The sequence below is a fragment of the Loxodonta africana genome, chromosome 21 (genome assembly GCF_030014295.1).
Source record: "Loxodonta africana isolate mLoxAfr1 chromosome 21, mLoxAfr1.hap2, whole genome shotgun sequence".
Classification (NCBI taxonomy): domain Eukaryota; kingdom Metazoa; phylum Chordata; class Mammalia; order Proboscidea; family Elephantidae; genus Loxodonta; species Loxodonta africana.
Genome location: NC_087362.1, coordinates 49690222 through 49711870, shown reverse-complemented (window position 1 = coordinate 49711870; position 21649 = coordinate 49690222). Strand labels below are relative to the sequence as shown.

The 21649-nt window shown below is 44.5% G+C and overlaps 2 protein-coding genes across 5 annotated transcripts in view; both read left to right on the top strand.

Annotated features, from left to right (window-relative positions):
• Positions 1-118: 118 nt before the first annotated feature.
• Positions 119-6011, top strand: NRN1L (neuritin 1 like). The gene is made up of 3 exons (XM_003417029.3): positions 119-395; positions 1141-1273; positions 1356-6011. The coding sequence occupies exons 1-3, from the start codon at positions 128-130 to the stop codon at positions 1639-1641; spliced, it is 687 nt and encodes a 228-aa protein (XP_003417077.2). The 5' UTR covers positions 119-127; the 3' UTR covers positions 1642-6011.
• A 67-nt stretch (positions 6012-6078) lies between these two features.
• Positions 6079-21649, top strand: part of PSKH1 (protein serine kinase H1) — a 46872-nt gene continuing 31301 nt past the window's right edge. For 3 of the 4 annotated variants that reach the window (XR_010318866.1, XM_003417030.4, XM_023556578.2), the window contains exon 1: positions 6080-6189. The gene's annotated coding sequence lies outside the window, so the exon portion shown is untranslated. Of the gene's footprint in view, positions 6190-21649 lie in introns of all 4 variants that reach the window. The other variant, XM_023556577.2, reaches the window with a different exon arrangement.

The window sequence follows — 21649 nt, the reverse complement described above, 5'->3', positions numbered from 1 at the left end:
CCCTGCCCCCTCTTCTTCCTGTGTGGAGCTCTGTCTAGGGCAACTCTAACCTACCCTCAGGGACCGGGGCACCCACGCTCATCTGCACAACGGCCTTACCAGAGCCTCCTCTCATCTCTGAGCAGGTATGCTCAGAGCGCTTCTCTCTGGTGTCTCGCCTTCTTTGACCAGCTGGGCTCTGAGGGCGGAGCCACCAGCTGGCTTCGCAGCCCCGCCCCCGGCTCCCAGCCAATCGTGGCCCCTCTCTCCGGGGGCTGGGCTGACTGGCCTCACTCAAGCTGCTAGTGCACGCCCTAGGCTCCGAGTCGAGTCGGAGGCTATGCTCTGTTGCTCCTGCCGCCGCCGCCGCTGCCAGCCACCCAGCACGCTGGGGCTGTTGCTGCTACTGCCTCTTGGTGAGTGTATGCAACTGGGACCCGGCCCTGCCAGCCGGGGTCGCACCCCTTTCTCTGGCCCCCCGTCCAGGTATAGTATGGCAGTGGGAACCAGAACGCAGCCTTCCTGAGCGCTAGGCGTCAGGTTGTAGAGGAGGTGCGAGGGCTCCAGGGAGAGGATAACGTGGGGCCCAGATATGTGCCGGTGGCTTAAAAACCGAAGGGGGGGGTGGGAACAGCCCCGGTTGTGGGGTAGACCCCAAAATTCCGTAGCCCGCCTTCCGATAGAGAGGCTTGGTCTCTGGCAGGACTCCTAAACCAGCCGTGCGGTCCTTGAGATCCTCTACGAGGTTCTGACCTGAACCCAACCCCTCTCAGTCCTGTCTGGCCCCGTCCGAAAAACACTTGTCTGGGGAATGGGGTGGGCGGGCCACAGGAAAATCTTCTAAGTCACAGGGAGACTGGATACTGCCTGGGTCCTCTGGACCCTGCCCCCTTCCACCAAGTCCTGGCGCCTTCACCTGGACCACCCGCACAAGACCTGGGGCCCCAGAAGCTCGGAAGAAGAGCCGGCCCCAGAGATGTGATGCCCCGGGTACAGGTCCTGCCTCAAAGGGGGCTGAGGCAGGTGATCCCCAGATGTGCCCCTCAGTTCCCTGGGGCGTCCTTTGCACGCTGAGTCACGTCTCCAAGCGCTCCGGGTAAACAAGCCCCTGAGGGCTCAGGGCGGGCCTAGTTCATCCCATCTACCATTCTTCATCCCTAGTCCATGTACCTCCCCTAGCAGCAGCCGCAGCAGGCCCAAGCCACTGTGAAACCATGTACCAGGGCTTCGCTGAGTGTCTCATCCAGATGGGGGACGGCATGGGCCATGGAGGTGAGCTAGAGACTGTCTGCAGGTAAGGGTAGGTACAAGGGTGGCGGCCAGACCCCTGCCCCTCCTCACCCTGCCTAATCCTCCTAACCCCACACCCTTAACAGGTCCTGGAATGACTTCCACGCCTGCACCTCGCGGGTCCTGTCCAGCTGCCCGAAGGAGGCAGCAGCTGTGTGGGAGTCGCTGCAGGAAGAGGCACGCCGGGTGCCACACGCAGATAACTTGCATGCTTTGTGCGGCGCCTCTGTGCACATCTGGGAGCGGGGCGACAGCCCGGAGACCAACCAGGAGACCCTGCGGGCCACGGCACCCGCGTCCGACGTGGCCCCTGCGCCCTGGCTGCTGGTGTTGGCGTTGGCCCTCACCTGCCTCCTGGGTCCTCTTGCCTAGCTGCTGGCTCTGGTATCAAGGCTCCCACCACCAGCCCTGCCTGGGAGGCCACTGCTGGGACTCTGCAGCTTTCATTAAAGGTATTTATATTTGTGCTCAGCTCTTTTCTTTCTCCTGGCTGCAGGTGGGGGCTCCCTGAACCTGAGCCCCAGAATGGTTCCCTGGAATAGGCGGGGCTGGGAATCCCCCCAGGGGACTCAATCTTGCTTCTAACAAACTTGCCTTTCCCAGTGGCTGCACAGAGCTTTCCATTACGTGCAGCTCCCAGGAGCTCTGGTGGAGACCTGAGATCCACCGGAACACACAGCCCTTTCTCAGCCCTCCCAGGCTATCTGGGCCAGGGAGACGCCACACCATGGGGCCTGTAGGGCAGGAGTTCTCAGTCCTGCACTCCTAACCCGGCCCCTCCTAACTTGGTTCCTAGGGGTTGGGTGATGTGGACTGTTCCTTAATCCCTGCCCCGCCCTGGCCGGTCCATCACCCTCCTCCAGCTTGGTCCATCCTCCCTTCTACCACCAAAGCCTTCAAGACGCAGCTCAGACTATGTGCTGTGTCCCCTCCCCCTCTGGGGCCGGAACCATCTCGGGGCCTGTTCCAGAAGGTGGGAAGCCTCTGTTGGAGTCCACGTTCAAGCCCCTGATATGACCTGGAGCTGCAGAAACCTCTGCTCTTCACAAGCTTGTTCTTTGAGAAGAAGTGTTCAGCATGAAGGCTTTCTGAAGCAGTGATGTGAGGGTGGGAATTGTGTGAGGACCTCCTGTTCATCCTGGTGGAAAGGAAGGGCAGGAATCAGCATGGGCAGAATCCTGAGGGAAGGAGGAGACCTCCGAGAGGATGGGACCAGCCAGGTCCCTAAACTCTTTTGATCAGCCCTCTACTCTCTACCATTACCTCCAAGACCCTATTCTAAGCGACCACCCCATGACTTGTGGGGACATGTGGACACTGCCATGGCTTCCTCACTGACTTCTGTTCTCATTCCTTCCACTTTATTCTCTGCTTTCTAAATTGGAAAACTGATCCCAATGTTAAGCTCCTTCTCCTTATCTACAAGGCCCTGTAGAAGTCAGCTCTGCCCACAGCTTCGTCAACTCCTGAAACTCCCCTCTGTGAGAGCATAGAGGAACCATCTTCCCAATCCTTGGAGTTAGGGCAAGTTTCAGAGAAGGGGCACTCACATAGGGGATAACAGGAGGTTAGGATGCAAGACTAGCAGGTGATGGTGGTGGAGGATAGGTGGGCTTGGGTCAGAGAGGGCTTTACAAGGAGAAGTCCAAAGGAATCGGCTAGGAGAAACAGTGGGAGCCCAGAGTTTAGCAGTCTACGCTGCAAGACTGGCATCCCCCACTCCCCCCAACAGGACAGAGTCAGGCTTGATGAGACCCTTGCTTAGGGTTCAGGGTTGACAGGTATCTCCAGAGACTTCATCCAGGTGTATGGGAGCCATACCTTTTTTGTTTGTTTGTTTATTGTGTTTTAAGTGAAAGTTTACAGCTTAGGTTAGTTTCTCATGCAAAAATTTATACACACATTGTTATCTGACCCTAGTTGCTATCCTTATAATGTGAAAGCACACTCTTCCTTTCCACCCTGGCTTTCCCATGTCCATTTAACCAGCTCCTATCCCTTTCTGCCTTGTCATCTCACCTCCGGACAGGAGTTGCCCATTTAGTCTCATGTATCTATTTAAACTAAGAAGCACACTCTTCACAAGTATCATTTTATGTCTTATAAAAAAGCCTGGCTAATCTTTTTCTGAAGGGTCGGTTTTGGGAATGGTTTTAGTTTTGGGTTAAGAGGGCCCGGAGGTCATGTCTTATGGAGTTCTTCCAGTCTCAGATCATTAGGTCTGGTCTTTTTACTAGAATTTGAGTTCTTCACCCACTTTTCTTCTGCCCCATGAGGGACTCTCTGTTGTGTTCCCTGTCAGGGCAGTGATTGGTGGTAGCTGGGCACCATCTAGTTCTTCTGGTCTCAGGCTGATGGAGTCTCTGGTTTGTGTGAAACCCATACCTTTTCTATGCTTCCCAAACACCCTCCCATTCTGGCTAGTTCAGATGCCTCAGTGAACTACCTCTCTCTATTCTGACTCTATCTGTGCTCCTGTGCTTCAGCTGCCTGGGCTTTTATCCTCATTTCCATTTCCCAACCGCTCATTACCCATCTTCTCATGTCACCCGAAGGATAAAGCTCAGGAAAAACCTCTCCGAGATACAGACCCTTTGATCTGTCTCCCCCAGCTATATAAGAATCATCAGAATTTTCTAGAAGGAAAGTTCAGCTTTCCATACCTATGGATCTTTGTACATCTATTCTCTGTGCTCAGAATAGCCTCCCCCATTTCCACCTGGGAAACTGCTACACTTTGTCAGCATCACCTCCAGGAAGTCTTCCTTAATCCTGACCCCAAGCAAGATCAGAAGCCTCTTACAGGTCCATACCTGGGCTCTGTCCTGTCTCAGCAATGATAGTACTGCTGGGTCCTTGTCACTGTCTGGGTCCAGGTCAGAATTCCCCACCGTGGGCTACCCAAGGACAGGACCCTGTCAGAGTTTTCATTGCGTCTCCGGCACTCAGCCTCAAACTGGGTAAAAGGTGCACTTGTGAGCATTCGTGGAATCAAAGTTAAAATCTCTTAAGTCCAGCACAGGAAGTATTTCAGTCAGCAAGAGCTTGGACTGATAATGGCCCCACTGTGTGGCGGATATATCAGTGTGATGTGGCCCCCACGGCCTGGACGTACTGCTGGGAGGGATGATGCTGGTGCTCCAGACCCCGAGGGTCTTCCTAGGGCCACTCTTGGTAAGTGGCCAGGAACAGCCTGCTTCCAGGAGCAGGGGCCCTTCTGCTCTGGCCAGCTAGCTATCAGGAGGATTACCATCCTCCTGCTGTGACCTATTTTCCCCTGGTTTTTGCTCCCTAAATCCCTGCTGTTCCCTGGATTTGAATGACTTGAGTGTGTTTAGGGCAGGGAGGGGTTGGGCACAGAATCTGTTCTCTGGCTAAGGGCTTACCAGCTTTGTGTGTTTTATCCCATAGCTTGAAGAGAGGGATGGGCTGATAGCCAAGGTGACTGGGCCGTCGGCACAGCTGCTCAGGTCAGGGCATCATACTGATGGTGCTCCTGACTTTTGCAGCTCTGCAGACAAGGGGAAGCCTATTGTTCAGAGAAGAGCCTAGGGACTGGATGTCCTGGATTCCAGTCCTGTATTCACTGTCAATGTTCACCTCAAGGCCTGAGGCACTTTATCAGAGCCCAGACCAGCACCCGAACAGAATACAGGCTCACTGAATATTTGTTGAATTAATTTGATGAATGTCTATAAAATGAGGTGTTGTGTGGATTTCTGAGCCCCATCAACTCTGAAATTCAATATTACTTTTAACCTTTACAACAGTGAGTTTTGAGATAGTGCATGCAATCTGAGGTCAGGATTTTCATCCCCATTATATAGATAAGAAAAGTGAGTCTTAGGGAGGGAACATTTCTTGACTAAGGTCACACAGTTCTGGAAGTGTTAGAGCTGGGATTTGTCCGTGCCCTTAATCGTCACACTACTTTTGGAAACAATTCAAAAAATTTTTGTTTTTTAATGAAATCCTACCACATAAAATAGAAAAAATCGTGTTTTATTGGTGTTAATATGTTTTTAAGTTTAAGGCATAACATTGGCTTATACAAAAACAGTTCCAGGTGCACAGTAAATGCTCAATAAAGATTTGTTGAATAAATGAACAGACTGAAGCAGGGACAATGGATGGATGCTACAATCTTCTAATCACCTGCAGCATCTAATTTTTTTTCCTGTGCTATTTGGTTTGATTGTAGAGTAAAGCAATTCTCCTATAGAGAAGTCATTGTGAATGGTAACTTATTTTTTTTTTAACCTGCCTGCTTTGCAGTCTCAGGATACACTTAAATTCAATTAACAAAAATAAAATTTAAACAAAGAAACAAAGTTACACGGAAACCCGCCCGAGACTGATCTCACCAGTCCTCAAGTTAGCTATTTGCAACTCCAATGTAATGGAGGCCAAAATAACACATATAAGTGCCTGAATTATTTTAATTATAGCTTTAAAAAATAGATTTTGTTAATGGAATTTGTGAAGTTGCACAGGTACTTCCAGAAACCCCTTGAAATGCACTGCGTCCCCAACCCCCACTACAGAACCCCCTTTTCCCTACCAGAAATTCTCTCCCCTCGGACCGCGGTCCCCCTGCTTTCGTATCAGAGGTCCAACCTGCAGCCTAAGTTTCAGCTGCTTTGAGCGATTTATAGACCCATCCGGGAGGAGCCAGTCGGTCCCCACCCCGAAGGCGTTGATTGGCAGGCAACGCAGGGAGCGCCGCCACTCGCGTAGCCAAGCCTTCCAGAGGCTCCGTCCCCGGCCAGCCCCTTGGGCGGCCCGAGTTTGTTTTGGCGTCTGGTGCGCGCTCTGATGACGCCACGACGCTGACGCCCGAGGATGGCGGCGGCCGTGGCCGCGGCCCCGAGACTGTCGGCAGAGCTGCCGAGGCGCCGAAGACCCCGCTGCCCGAGCGAGGTGAGGCGACCGGGCTCAGGGCGACGGCCCGGCGGGTGGGAGGGGCGGACGAGTTGCCGCCGCGGTCGCTCCCTGGCGCACGGGGCCTGTACCTGCTTCTGCCCAGCCCGGAGCCTTCGTCCAGTGCCCGGCCCGCCGGGGCCTGCGGGGCCGGGAAGCAGGCTGGGCGATGATCGCTCGGGGTGGCCGGTGTCCGAGGCTGGTCTGGGCTCGAAATGTACTGCTGCCCTGGGTAGCGCGTCTCTGGGGCCGTGTGGGTCTGCTGTTCAGCTGCCCGGTCAGAGTGAATTAACTCGCTTGCCCTCACTGCCTTCTCGCATCCCGCGCCTGCTCCACGTCCTTCTTTTGCGACCGAACGTCAGGTGCCGGCGAGACAGCTGACTGCTTCCTTGTACAGGCTGGAAAAAAGCAGGCCTGAGTCTCTCTGAGTCGCCTGCCCCGCAAGCCTGTCATTCCTGTGCCTGCAAGAGGAAGCCCCGCCCCTCACACTGGTACCTCCGTATGAAGCTGGGAAGTGATAATTCCCACCTGAAAATCTGAATAAATTCTCCACTGCCTAAAACTGGCTCATTGATGCCTACAGGATAAACGCTAAGCTTCTTGGTCAGGCATTCAGGGCTTTTGATAACCTGGTAGAGGCCTACCCTTGCAGTCAGCACCTGGACACTTTTGCAGTCTGTTTATGGTTCTGTTAGACTGTGGTTTAATACCCTTAATCTTTAGATATGCAGTTTTCTCAGTTTGTAATACTCTTCCTTCCCTTCCATCCCCACCCACCAGTGTGGGAAACTTACATCTGTCCTTTAAGATCCACCCCAGATGTGAATTCCTTGGAAAAGCCTTCCTCGCCCCACACTTAGTCATTGACTTCTCTGTACGTTTTCCATGCTGCTAATGTTGAGTATTTCAATTGTGTCACATAATGGTAAGCCTTTTGAGGGTGGGGATCGTGACTGTCTTCTGCCCGCGTCTGAATTTCTAGCTTTGTATCTGGCATAAAGTAAGTGCTTCAGAAATGTTTGCTGAATAAACTGGGATAAGTTGCTGTTTTAAGAATGGACTTCAGAAGACTTAGCTGCCTTATTGAGCACCTATTAGGGGCCAGGATTTGAAATGTTGTTACGTGCCATTGAGTTGGTTCTGACTCACAGTTTGTATAACAAAATGAAGTTACCCAGCTCTGCACTGTCCTTACAATTGTTGCTATGTTTGAGTCTATTGTTACATCTGAGAGGAGCACAGAAAATGTGTATTGTGTGCATGTGTGTTGAGTATGTCTGTATTTCCCATGAGTTTGGTAGGAGGCATAGCCTTTTTAACCTCGACGGTCTAAAATTTCTTGGGGGACTTTTTTACAATACAAATACACTCCCTGAGATTCTGATAGAGAATGTCTGGAGCAGGAAGCTCCCTAGTTGACTTTACTGTGCCCAGGTTGAAAATCTTTGTCGTTGCCTCAGAAAGTAGTGTCCTCTCCTTTGTCTAGTGAGAAGGGCTAGCTGTGCCTGTGGACTCCTGTTGCAATCTCACTGCCTATACCTTGGGGTTGCAGTATGGTTTGGTGGTTAGAAGCATGGGCTTTAGGGTCAGAGAGACGTGAATTCAATTCCTGGCTTTTATGGATTCTTGAGACTCTTTGAGTCTTAGTTTCCTCATTACAAAACGACGATAATCATTCCTTTCATGAGGTTGCAGTGAGTTTTGAGATAGTGCATGCAAGATGCTTAGTACAGTTGGGACTCAGTAAATGGAAGCCACGCTATTACTAATGATTACTCTTCCCAGAGTGTGTCCCTGTCAAAAGGAGGTCTCACCTTAATGAGCCTGTTTACTCTTCCTACTGAGCTGCATATAGGAAGCTAGCTACCTTGTATTATGTGACTTCCTTTAGGTCATTTCTGGTCATCAAGGAAAACTCTGACAAAACTGCAGGGCAGTTGGAGTTGACCATTCTCCTAGAAGAGATTTGGAATGCTGACCCACTGGAGTTTGCTGAAAAAGTACATTGTCCAGGTCTTAATTGCAGTTCCTGTGCTTGATAAGTTGTATAAATGAGCTGGAGAAAGTGCAGCCTCCAGGAAACCTGTTTGCCTCTGACAATGAGCTAGAGTTGTGCCTTACCTCCCTCAGGTTTGCCTGGCACCTGGAACGGAATGCTCTTGCAATTCCTAGTGTCCATGGAATCTGAAATAGATGTTGGGGTTCTCTGTCAGGGACGAGTTCATAGTTAAATGAGCAAGACTTTGGTTTGACCTTCTGTTTTACTTTATAAGCATGAGCATGTTATATGGGCAACTTTGATCCTCTTCAGACTTTCCCAACTGTTTGACATAAGTGGGGTATAAAAAACCCATTGCCCTCGAGTTGATTGCAACTCATAGTGACTCTGTAGGACAGAGCAGAACTGCCCCATAGAGTTTCCAAGGAACACCTGATGGATTCAAACTGCCAACCTTTTGGTTAGCAGCTGTAGCACTTAACCACTACACCACCAGGGTTTCCCAAATGGGGTTTAGTATGACAAAGTGTTGATCCTTAAGCCTCTGGGTAGCTGAGAACAGCTGACTCCATTGACCTCAGGGTGCTGTATAACAGTATCATTCTCTGCGTGTAATGCGGCATGAAAAAATTTGGGAAGTATAGCCCTGGAAAAGGGAAGCAATTGTTGAGAGCTGGAGAGAAACTTATTTATTTGAACTCCCTTTCCTTCCAAGAATCTTACTCAGTGAGTATTAAGCTGGTTTGTGTTGGCTAGTTCATCACTGAGCTAATTCTTGGTGTATTCCTCTGTTGCCATGGTGTCTCATGTTATGCTAAGGGAGAAAAATGTGGTGTTTTCATTTGCTGGGGGGAAGATCTTTCAGAGGGCTTGAAGTGGCTTCTCGAGTTATTATAAGAGTAATGGATCAAGGGACTCTTGGTGTGGAACCATCTGGACCGTAAGTTCCTTGAGAGCAGAGACTATGGCTACCTTCTTTTTGTCTGTCACAGCCCTGACAAAGTTCCTGGCCCATAGCAGGAACTCATTAAATACTTGAGGGTTGAAAGTTGGGAGTATGGAAGGAGAACTACAGCTACATTGCCAGAGTGACAGGATGAGCAGAGGATAGGATATCTTACATGGAGTTTGGGTCATAGTAAAATGAGGACACAGCAGGCTTTTGAACTTTTCCTCTACTTTCAGCTCTAAGATAGAGGGACGCCTCTGCTCACTAACCCTTACTATGCAGAGCAGTGTCCTTAAAGGAAGAGTAGGACCCTAGAGTGACTCTATTCTAAAAAGAAAATGTAACAGTTTTGATTATAATAAATGATATTCTTAAAAGTTAAAACATCACAGGAATCAATAATGCAGACAGTGCCTTCTAGACACAATCACAATAATATTTTGGTATATATTCCTCCAGGTTTTTCTTATGCATATACTAATATATACATTTCTAATATTTCTATTAAAGTAACTTTTAAAACTATAATATGTGGTGATGATTTTTAAAATATAGAGACAGTACAGAAGTATGTAAAGTGAGACGTACAAGTCTTCCTTCCTTCTACCTGTCCCCCTCACATTCCCACACCCCAGAGACAATCACTGTTAATGGTTTCTCTTGTATTCTTTCAAAAAAATATCTTTTTTTATAAACATGTCTATAAATTTTTTTTTTTTTAAATCCGTCATTGGGCATGCTCTTTACATACTCTTTTAAACTACTTGACGGTCCATCAGGGTCATGGATTCTGGCACATAACCACTCGATATAATTGCCCAGTGACTGATATCTTTCTTTTCTTGCCAGTATATATGATTTACTGCATTCTTTTCAACAGCTGCAGAGTATTCCATTATATAATTATATATTAGTTTATTTAATTAGTCTCTTATTGATGGATTTTTGTGTTGTTGCCAATTATTCATTATTTTAAAGAGTGCTGTCATGAACTTTCTTGTATACATACATCTTTGTGGACTTGTGGAAGTGTTTTTTTGTGTGTGTGTGTGCTTTCAATGAAAGTTTACAAATCAAGTCAGTCTCTCATACAAAAATTTATATACACCTTGCTATATACTCCTAATTGCTCTCCCCTTAATGAAACAGCACACTCCTTCCCTCCACTCTCTCTTTTCGTGTCCATTCGGCCAGCTTCTGACCCCTTCTGCCCTCTCGTCTCCCCTCCAGACAGGAGCTGCCCACATAGTCTCATGTGTCTGTTTGATCTAAGAAGCTCATTCTTCACCAGTATCATTTTCTATCCCATTGTCTAGTCCAATCCCTCTCTGAAGAGTTGTGGAAGTGGTTTTGTAGTCTTATTCCTGGAAGTGGAATTACTGAGTCCCATGTCAGTTTCCCTGTTTCAGAAAGGAAAATCATATAGTTCTCCCTAAGGCTGCAGAGGTCCTTGTTCAGGAGTCCTTATCTAAAGTGACAGAATTTCTTCCATGGTATTTTTGCTTGCCTCATGATGGTTACATAAGTTCTTAGATTACTGAGAGATTATTACCTACTTCATTTTGTTGAGTCTTTCAGAACATGGGAGCAGAATATAAAGATCTTTGCAGGTAAAACATTATGAAGCTTTGTGAAAAATCATGTGGAATGGTGTTGGGGATGGCCAGGTGCCTGTGGGTCCCTGCCTGAGAGACATTCACAGATCGGGCCTCTGTGGTCAGGAAGTTGTTTCAGGATCCATCCTTGCCCCCTGCTCCTTGGCCCCCGTCCTCCCCAACAGATGGGGTCAGGCCTGGCAGCTGTGGAAGACCTTGCTTTGGAGTTCAATAACAATCTGTAAGGCCTAAACAGACCTAAGACCTTGGTCTTCCTTCCTTCTTGAGGACGATTACACAGGTGCCCAAACAGCCTGGCTCTGGTTTAATCACCAGTCTGGCCTCTTCCTGCTGCTTGAAAATTTCTGAGCTTTTGAGATTGTTGCCTTGCAGCAAATAAACACAGGAGAGCCAGACCACCTTTTGTTCATTGTTAACAAACATTGAATGCCTCCCCTGAACTCAGTACTTTGCTGGGTGTCAAGGGCGTTCTAGAAATCTGAGAAATGGTACCTTGCCTCAAGGGGCTGACAACTGGAGTGATCAAAGACAATCTAGACTAGAGCAGTGAGCACTGGCACCCACGTTGTACTTGGGACGGAGGTTTAAGAAGATAGGCCCTTCAGAAGAGGTCCTCATTAAAGGTGTGTTGACTCAGGTGAGGCGACAGGAAGGTGGAGTAGTCAGACGCTTCCGGCGATCCCTCTTATAACAAAGACCCTAAAAAACAAGTGAAACAATTATATTTATGACAAGCTAAGAGCCCTGAACATCAAAGGCAAAGTCAGAAAATGGACTGAGCAGCAGGGTGAGGGAGAGACAGTTCAGAAGCGGAGAGGAGTTGCCAGACCTGAATTGCCAGGAACCCTCAGGCACCATTCCTGGGAGTGACTGCGGTGGGCTGATGGTAGTGTATGGCTGCAGTTTCCTCAGGAAGAAACAGCCAGCCACACAGCCTACTCACATATCTGGAACCAGAAAAGACCGGCGCTCTTGGCAAAAGCTAAGTACTTGCATATATTTTACTGCACCCCTGGCCCCCAACCTGGCTTCAGTGGCTATCGATTTCCCTGAGCCTGAGATAGGCCCAGCTGAGTGTCCTGAGATGTTCTCCCAGCCTTGGAGAAGGAGTAAATTCACAATTCGGGGTATAGATAATCTGCCAGCTCCACTAAGCTGGGGAGCTCAGGACAAAAGCGGCTCCTGACCAGGCATAAATGGTCCATGGACTTTGAATACCTTTCCCCTCTGCATGGACCTGTGTGGGCCTATTTCAGGAGAATAGGCCCCTGTTGGTACACTGCAACTGCTTCAGCTGTGCGGCGGAGAGGTGGGTGTTTGATGTTTGACACCATGTTGGCTATTAAACAGGGTCCTCACCTACCCACATCAGGGGTCTAAGGACTGGTGGCACCACTCACGTCACCCAGTCACCCATGGCAAGGGTCCAGTGATAACTGGTACATCCCAGTCCTTACAGCCAAAAGCATTGGGTGCCCATGGTCCGTCTGCAGAACCCACCCACCTGTGTGCTCTAGGGAACAAGGATACACTTTCCTCACAGACACTCGGGGGATGGTTCTCAGCCCTTGCCTTGTTCAGAGCGTGACCCCTGCTGCAACCAGATACCTGTATCTACACCAATCACCCCTACCCTTCTAAGACTGTAGGACAGAGCCTGTACCACACACTTGATGACCAACTACCTGGACACCTGAGCTGAATCCATACAAGAAAAGTGAATGGACACCTAGGCTCATATACCTGATAACAGCTCTAGCCAACTAGTGACAGGATGTTAGAGTTTTAAAGGTGAAAATAATCAAGCTAGCTCACTCAAGCAACCTATTTGGGCATATCAAAACAAAACAAAGCAAGAAGCTAGGGTACAGTAAGCAAACATAAACTAAAACAATAACTTTTGGATGGCTCAGAGACAACAGTCAATATCAAATCACATAAACAAGCAGACCATGATCACTTCAACAAGTTCTCAAAACAAAGAATCGGGATTTTCTGGATGAAGGTGCCTTCCTGGAATTGCCAAATGTGGAATACAAAAGACTAATACACAGAATTCTTCAAGACATCAGGAATGACATTAGGAAGGAGATCAGGCAATGCACAGAACAAGCCAAGGAACCCACAGATAGAGCAGTTGAAGAAATTAAAAAGGTTATTCAAGAACGTACTGAAAAATTTGTTAAGCTGCAAGAATCCATAAGAAGACAGCAATTAGAAATTCAGAAGATTAGTAATAAAATTACAGAATTAGACAATTCAATAGAAAGTCAGAGGAGCAAAATTGAGCAAGTGGAAGGCAGAATTGGTGAGATTGAAGACTCAGCATTTGGCGCGAATATATTTGAAGAAAAATCAGATAAAAGAATTTTTAAAAAATGAAGAAACTCCAAGAATCATGTGGGACTCTATCAAGAGAAATAACCTATGAGTGATTGGAGTGCCAGAACAGAGAGGGATAACAGAAGATACACAGAGAATTGTTGAAGATTTGTTGGCAGAGTATTCTTTTTTTTTTTTTTTTTTTTATTGTGGAAGATGAGAAGATATTTGTCCAACATAGTCATCGAAACCCACATAAGGTACATCTCAAAAGAATGTCACCAAGGCATAATTAAACTTGCCAAAACCAAAGATAAAGAGAGAATTTTAAGAACAGCTAGGGATAAACAAAAAGTCACCTATGAAGGAGAGTCAATAAGAATAAGCTCGGACTACTCAGCAGAAACCATGTAGGCAAGAAGGCAGTGGGATAACTTATACAAAGCACTGAAGGAAAAAAATTGCCAGCAAAGAACCGTATATCCAGCAAAACTGTCTTTCAAATATGAAGGTGAAATTAGGACATATCCAGATAAACAGAAGCTTAGGGAATTCGTAAAAACCAAACCAAAACAACAAGAAATACTAAAAGGAGTTCTTTGGTTCGAAAATCAATAATATCAGATATTAACCTAATACTAGAACACTGGACAGGGCAATCAGATGTCAACCCAGATAGGGAAATCACAAAAATAAATGAAGATTAAAAAACGCTCGAAACAGAGAAACAGCAGTGTCATTATGTAAAAGATAACATTAAAACAATAAAGAGGGACAAAAAAATGTAGTCCTAGATCTTTCCTATGGAGAGGAAGATAAGGCAATATAAAGAAATAAAAGTTAGGTTTAAATTTAGAAAAGTAGGAGTAAATATTAAGGTAACCACAAAGGAGACTAACAATCCTATTCATCAAAATAAAATACAAGAAAAAAATAGAGGCTCAGCAGAAACAAAATCAACGACAACGAATAAAAGGAAAAGACAATATATAAAGATAAACTACTCAGCACAAAAAATTAAGTGGGAAAAAGCAACTGTCAACAACACACAAAAAAGACATCAAAATGACAGCACCAAACTCGTACCTATCCATAATTAGGTTGAATGTAAATGGACTAAAAACACCAATAAAGAGAGAGTGACAGAATGGATAAGAAAACACAATCCATCTACAAGAGGCACACCTTAGACTTAGAGACATGAACAAACGAAAACTCAAAGGATGGAAAAAAAATATTAAGCAAACAACAATCAAAAAAAAGCAGGAGTGGCAATATTAATTTCTGACAAAATAGACTTTAAAGTTAAATCCACCACAAAGGATAAGGAAGGACACTGTATAATGATTAAAGGGACAATATACCAGGAGGATGTAACCATATTAAATATGCACGCAGGGACAGGGCACATAAACTCCAACAGCATTGAACAGTGAGATAGCGCCACAATTATAGTAGGAGACTTCAACACACCGCTTTCGGTGAAGGACAGAACATCCAGAAAGAAGTTCAGTAAAGACATGCAAGCTCTAAATGCCACAATCAACCAACTTGACCTCATAGACATATACAGAACACTCAACCCAGTGCTAGCCAAGTGTACTTTCTTTTCTAATACACATGGAGCATTCTCCAGAATAAACCACATATTAGGTCATAAAGCAAGCCTTAGGAGAACCCAAAACATTGAAATGTTACACAGCATCTTCTCTGAACGTAAGGCCATAAAACTAAAAATCAATAACAGAAAAAGCAGAGAAAAGAAATCAAACACTTGGAAACTGCACGATACCCTGCTCAAAGATGACTGGGTTATCGAAGACGTTAAGGATGGAATAAAGACATTCATAGAACCCAATAAGGATGAAAACACTTCCCGTCAGAACCTTTGGGACACAGCTAAGTCAGTGCTTAGAGGCCAATTTATATCAATCAGTGCACACATAAAAAAAAAAGAAGGGCCAAAATCAAAGAATTACGCCTACAACTTGAACAAATAGAAAGGAGGCAACAAAAGAAACCCTCAGGCACGAGAAGGAAGCAAATAATAAAAATTAGAGCAAATTAAATGAAATAGAGAACAGAAAAACAATTGAGTTAACAGACCAAAAGCTGGTTCCTTCAAAAAAATTAACAAAATTGATAAGCCACGGGCCAGAGTGACCAAAGAATAACAAGGGAAGAAGCAAATAACCTGAATAAGCAATGAGATGGGCGATATCACGAGAGACCCAACTGAAATTAAAAGAATCATATCAGATGACTATGAAAAATTGTACACTAACAAATTTGAAAACCTAGGAAAAATGGATGAATTTCTAGAAACATACAGCCTACCTAAACTAACACAAACAGAGATAGAACAAATAAATAAACCCATAACAAAAGAAGAGATTCAAAAGGTAGTTAAAAATCTCCTAAGAAAAAAAAGCCCCGGCCCAGATGGCTTCACTGCAGAGTTTTATCAAACGTTCAGGGAAGAGTTAACACCACTACTACTAAAGGTATTTCGGAGCATAGAAAAGGACGGAATACTCCCAAACTCATTCTATGATGCCACCATATCCTTGATACCAAAACCAGGTAAAGACACCACAAAAAAAGAACGTAGATGCAAAAATTCTCAACAAAATTCTAGCCAATAGAATTCAACAACATATCAAAAAAATAATTCACCACGACCAAGTGGGATTTATACCAGGTATGCAAGGCTGGCTTAATATTAGAAAAACCATTACTGTAATCCACCACATAAATAAAACAAAAGACAAAAACCACATGATCTTATCAATTGATGCAGAAAAGGCATTTGACAAAGTCCAACACCGATTTATGATAAAAACTCTCACCAAAATAGGAATTGAAGGAAAATTCCTCAACATAATAAAGAGCATCTATACAAAGCCAACAGCCAACATCACTCTAAATGGAGGGAACCTGAAAGCATTCCCCTTGAGAACGGGAACCAGACAGGGATGCCCTTTATCACCGCTCTTATTCAACATTGTGCTAGAAGTCCTAGCCAGAGCAATTAGGCTAGACAAAGAAATAAAGGGCATCCGGATTGGAAAGGAGGAAGTAAAATTATCTCTATTTGCAGATGACATGATGTTATACACAGAAAACCCTAAGGAATCCTCCAGAAAACTACTGAAACTAATAGACGAGTTTGGCAGAGTCTCAGGTTATAGGATAAACATACAAAAATCTCTTGGATTCCTCTACATCAACAAAAAGAACATCGAAGAGGAAATAACCAAATCAATACTATTCACAGTAGCCCCCAAGAAGATAAAATACTTAGGAATAAATCTTACCAAGGATGTAAAAGACCTATACAAAGAAAACTACAAAGCTCTACTACAAGAAATTAAAAAGGACCTACTTAAGTGGAAAAACATACCTTGCTCACGGATAGGAAGACTTAACATAGTAAAAATGTCTATTCTGCCAAAAGCCATCTATACATACAATGCACTTCCGATCCAAATTCCAATGTCATTTTTTAATGTGATAGAGAAACAAATCACCAACCTCATATGGAAGGGAAAGAAGCCTCGGATAAGTAAAGTATTACTGAAAAAGAAGAAGAAAGTGGGAGGCCTCACTCCACCTGATTTCAGAACCTATTATACAGCCACAGTAGTCAAAACAGCCTGGTATTGGTACAACAACAGGCACATAGACCAGTGGAACAGAATTGAGAACCCAGATATAAATCCATCCACATATGAGCAGCTGATATTTGACAAAGGCCCAGTGTCAGTTAATTGGGGAAAAGATAGTCTTTTTAACAAATGGTGCTGGCATAACTGGATATCCATTTGCAAAAAAATGAAACAGGACCCATACCTCACACCAAGCACAAAAACGAACTCCAAGTGGATCAAAGTCCTAAACAAAGACTAAAACGATAAAGATCATGGAAGAAAAAATAGGGACAACCTTAGGAGCCCTAATACAAGGCATAAACAGAATACAAAACATTACCAACAATGACGAAGAGAAACCAGATAACTGGGAGCTCCTAAAAATCAAACACCTGTGCTCATCTAAAGACTTCACCAAAAGAGTAGAAAGACCACCTACAGACTGGGAAAGAATTTTCAGCTATGACATCTCCGACCAGCGCCTGATCTCTAAAATCTATATGATTTGTCAAAATTCAACCTCAAAAAGGCAACAACCCAATCAAGAAGTGGGCAAAGGATATGAACAAGCACTTCACTAAAGAAGATATTCAGGCAGCTAACAGATACATGAGAAAATGCTCTCGATCTTTAGCCATGAGAGAAATGCAAATTCAAACCACGATGAGATTCCATCTCACTCCAACAAGGCTGGCATTAATCCAAAAAAACACAAAATAATAAATGTTGGAGAGGCTGCGGAGAGATTGGAACTCTTATACACTGCTGGTGGGAATGGAAAATGGTACAACCACTTTGGAAATCTATCTGGCATTATCTTAAACAGTTAGAAATAGAACTACCATACAACCCAGAAATCCCACTCCTCGGAATATACCCTAGAGAAACAAGAGCCTTCACACAAACAGATATATGTACACCCATGTTTATTGCAGCTCTGTTTACAATAGCAAAAAGCTGGAAGCAACCAAGGAGTCCATCAACGGATGAATGGTTAAATAAATTGTGGTATATTCACACAATGGAATACTACGCATCGATAAAGAACAATGACGGATGTGTGAAACATTTCATAACATGGAGGAACCTGGAAGGCATTATGCTGAGCGAAATTAGTCAGAGGCAAAAGGACAAATATTGTATAAGACCACTATTATAAGATCTTGAGAAATAGTAAAAACTGAGAAGAACACAGACTTTTGTGGTTACGAGGAGGGGAGGGATGGAGGGAGGAGAGGGTTTTTTATTCATTAATTAGTAGATAAGAACTGCTTTAGGTGAAGGGAAGGACAACACTCAATACATGCAAGGTCAGCTCAATTGGACTGGACCAAAAGCAAAGAAGTTTCTGGGATAAAATGAATGCTTCAAAGGTCAGCGGAGCAAGGGCGGGGGTTTGGGGACCATGGTTTAAGGGGACTTCTAAGTCAATTGGCAAAATAATTCTATTATGAAAACATTCTGCATCCCACTTTGAAATGTGGCATCTGGGGTCTTAAATGCTAACAAGCGGCCATCTAAGATGCATCAGTTGGTCTCAGCCCACCTGGAGCAAAGGAGAATGAAGAACACCAAGGTCACACGACAACTAAGAGCCCAAGAGACAGAGGGGGCCACATGGACCAGAGACCTACATCATCCTGAGACCAGAAGAACTAGTTGGTGCCTGGCCACAATCGATGACTGCCCTGACAGGGAGCACAACAGAGAACTCCTGAGGGAGCAGGAGATCAGTGGGATGCAGACCCCAAATTCTCATAAAAAGACCATACTTAATGGTCTGACTGAGACTAGAGGAATCCCGGCGGTCGTGGTCCCCAAATCTTCTGTTGGCACAGGACAGGAACCATCCCTGAAGACAACTCATCAGACATGAAAGGGACTGGACAGTGGGTAGAAGAGAGATGCTGATGAAGAGTGAGCTAATTATATCAGGTGGACACTTGAGACTGTGTTGGCATCTCCTGTCTGGAGGGGGGATGGGAGGATAGAGAGAGTTGGAAGCTGGCAAAATTGTCACGAAAGGAGAGACTGGAAGGGCTGACTCATTAGGGGGAGAGCAAGTGGGAGTATGGAGTAAGATGTATATAAACTTATATGTGACAGACTGACTTGATATGTAAACGTTCACTTGAAGCTCAATAAAAGTTAATTAAAAAAAAAACTTAAGTAAATAACGTAGAATTTTATTTTACACACACACACACACAAATATTTCACCATGGCCAAGTGGGATTCATACCAGGTATGCAGGGATGGTTCAACATTAGAAAAACAATTAATATAATCCACCACATAAAACAAAAGACAAGAATCACATGATTTTATCAATTGATGCAGAAAAGGCATTTGACAAAGTGCAACACCCATTCATGATAAAAACTCTCAGCAAAATAGGAATAGAAGGAAAATTCCTCAACATAATAAAGGGCATTTATACAAAGCCAACAGCCAACATTACCCTAAATGGAGAGAGCCTGAAAGCATTCCCATTGAGATTGGGAACCAGACAAGGATGCCCTTTATCACCACTCTTATTCAATATTGTGCTGGAGGTTCTAGCCAGAGCAATTAGGCTAGATGAAGAAATAAAGGGCATCCAGAGTGGTAAGGAAGAAGTAAAAATATCTCTATTTACAGATGACATGATCTTATACACAGAAAACCCTAAAGAATCCTCAAGAATACTACTGAAACTAATAGTTCAGCAGAGTATCAGGATACAAGATAAACATACAAAAATCAGTTGGATTCCTCTACACCAACAAAAAGAACATTGAAGAGGAAATCACCAAATCAATTCCATTTACAGTAGCCCCCAAGAAGATAAAATACTTAGGAATAAATCTCACCAGAGACGTAAAAAACCTGCATAAGTAGAAAAATACACCTTGCTCATGGATAGGAAGGCTTAACATCGTAAAAATGTTTATTCTACCAAAAGCAATCTATACATACAACGCAATTTGGATCCAAATTCCAATGACGTTTTTCAATGAGATGGAGAAACAAATCACCAACTTCATATGGAAGGGAAGGAGGCCCCGGATAAATAAGGCATTACTGAAAAAGGAGAACAAAATGGGAGGCCTTACTCTTCCTGATTTTAGAATCTATTATACTGCCACCATACTCAAAACAGCCTGGTACTGGTACAACAACAGATGTATAGACCAGTGGAACAGAGTTGAGAATCCAGTCATAAATCCATCCACATATGGGCAGCTGATATTTGACAAAGGCCCAAAGTCTGTTAAATGGGAAAAAGACAGTCTCTTTAACAATCGGTGCTGGCATAACTGGAGATCCATCTGCAAAAAAGTGAAACAAGGCCCATACCTCACACCATGCACAAAAACTAACTCAAAATGGATCAAAGACCTAAATACAAAATCTAAACTGATAAAGATCATGGGAGAAAAAAATAGGGACAACCCTAGGAGCCCTAATACATGGCATAAACAGTGTACAAAACATTACTAACAATGCACAAACACCAGAAGAGAAACTAGATAATTGGAAGCTCCTAAAAATCAAACACCTATGCCCATCCAAGGACTTCAACAAAAGAGTAAAAAGATTACCTACAGACTGGGAATAAGTTTTCAGCTATGACATTTCCGATCAGTGTCTGATCTCTAAAATCTACATGATACTGCAAAAACTCAACAACAAAAAGACAAATAACCCAATTTAAATATGAGCAAAGGATATGAACAGACACTTCACTAAAGAAGACATTCAGGTAGCTAACAGATACATGAGGAAGTGCTCATGATCATTAGCTGTTAGAGTAATGCAAATCAAAACTACAATGAGATTCCATCTCACTCCAACAAGGGTGGCATTAATCTGAAAAACACAAAATAAATGTCGGAGAGGTTGTGGAGAGACTGGAACACTTATATACTGCTGGTGGGAATGTCAAATGGTACAACCACTTTGGAAATCGATTTGGCGCTTCCTTAAAAAGCTAGAAAGAGAACTACCATAGGATCCAGAAATCCCACTCCTTGGAATATATCCTAGAGAAATAAGAGCCTTTACATGAATAGATATATGCACACCTGTGTTTATTCCAGCATTGTTTACAATAGCAAAAATACAGAAGCAACAAAGGTGCCCATCAACAGATGAAGGGATAAAGAAATTATGGTATGTTCACACAATGGAATACTACACATCAATAAAGAACGATGAATCCATGAAACATTTCATAACATGGAGGAATCTGGAAGGCATTATGGTGAGTGAAATTAGGTGCAAAAGGGCAAATATTATATGAGATCACTATTATAAGAAGTTGAGAAATAGTTTAAACAGAGAAGAAGATGTTCTTTGATGGTTAGGAGAGGAGGGAGGGCAGGAGGGAGATGAGTGTTCACTAATTAGTAGACAAGAACTCTTTTAGGTGAAGGGAAAGAGAACACACAATACAGGAGAGGTCAGCACAGCTGGACTAAATCAAATGCAAAGAAGTTTTCCGAATAAACTGAACGCTTCGAAGGCCACCGTAGCAGGGCCAGGGGTTTGGGGACGATAGTTTCGGGGGATATCTAGGTCCATTGGCATAATAAAACCTGTTAAGAAACCATTCTGCATCCTACTTTGGAGAGTGGCGTCTGGGCTCTTAAATGCTATCAAGCAGCCATCTAAGATGCATCAATTGGTCTCAACCCACAGGGAGCAAAGAAGAATGAAGAACACCAAGGACACATGGTAATTATGAGCCTGAGAGACAGAAAGGGTGACATAAACTAAAGACTACATCATCCTGAGACCAGAAGAACTAGATAGTGCCCGGCTACAACCGATGACTGCCCTCACAGGGAACACAACAGAGAACCCCTGAGGGAGAAGGAGAGCAGTGGGATACAGACCTCAAATTCTCATAAAAAGACCAGACTTAATGGTCTGACTGAGA

What these genes read in the sequence shown, in the direction of transcription:
- NRN1L (XM_003417029.3), top strand. Translation starts at nt 128, where the DNA reads ATGCTCAGAGCGCTTCTCTCTGGTGTCTCGCCTTCTTTGACCAGCTGG. An exon ending in GTTGCTGCTACTGCCTCTTG is followed by an intron (nt 396 to 1,140) that starts GTGAGTGTATGC and finishes CTTCATCCCTAG; the next exon opens with TCCATGTACCTCCCCTAGCA. An exon ending in GAGCTAGAGACTGTCTGCAG is followed by an intron (nt 1,274 to 1,355) that starts GTAAGGGTAGGT and finishes CACCCTTAACAG; the next exon opens with GTCCTGGAATGACTTCCACG.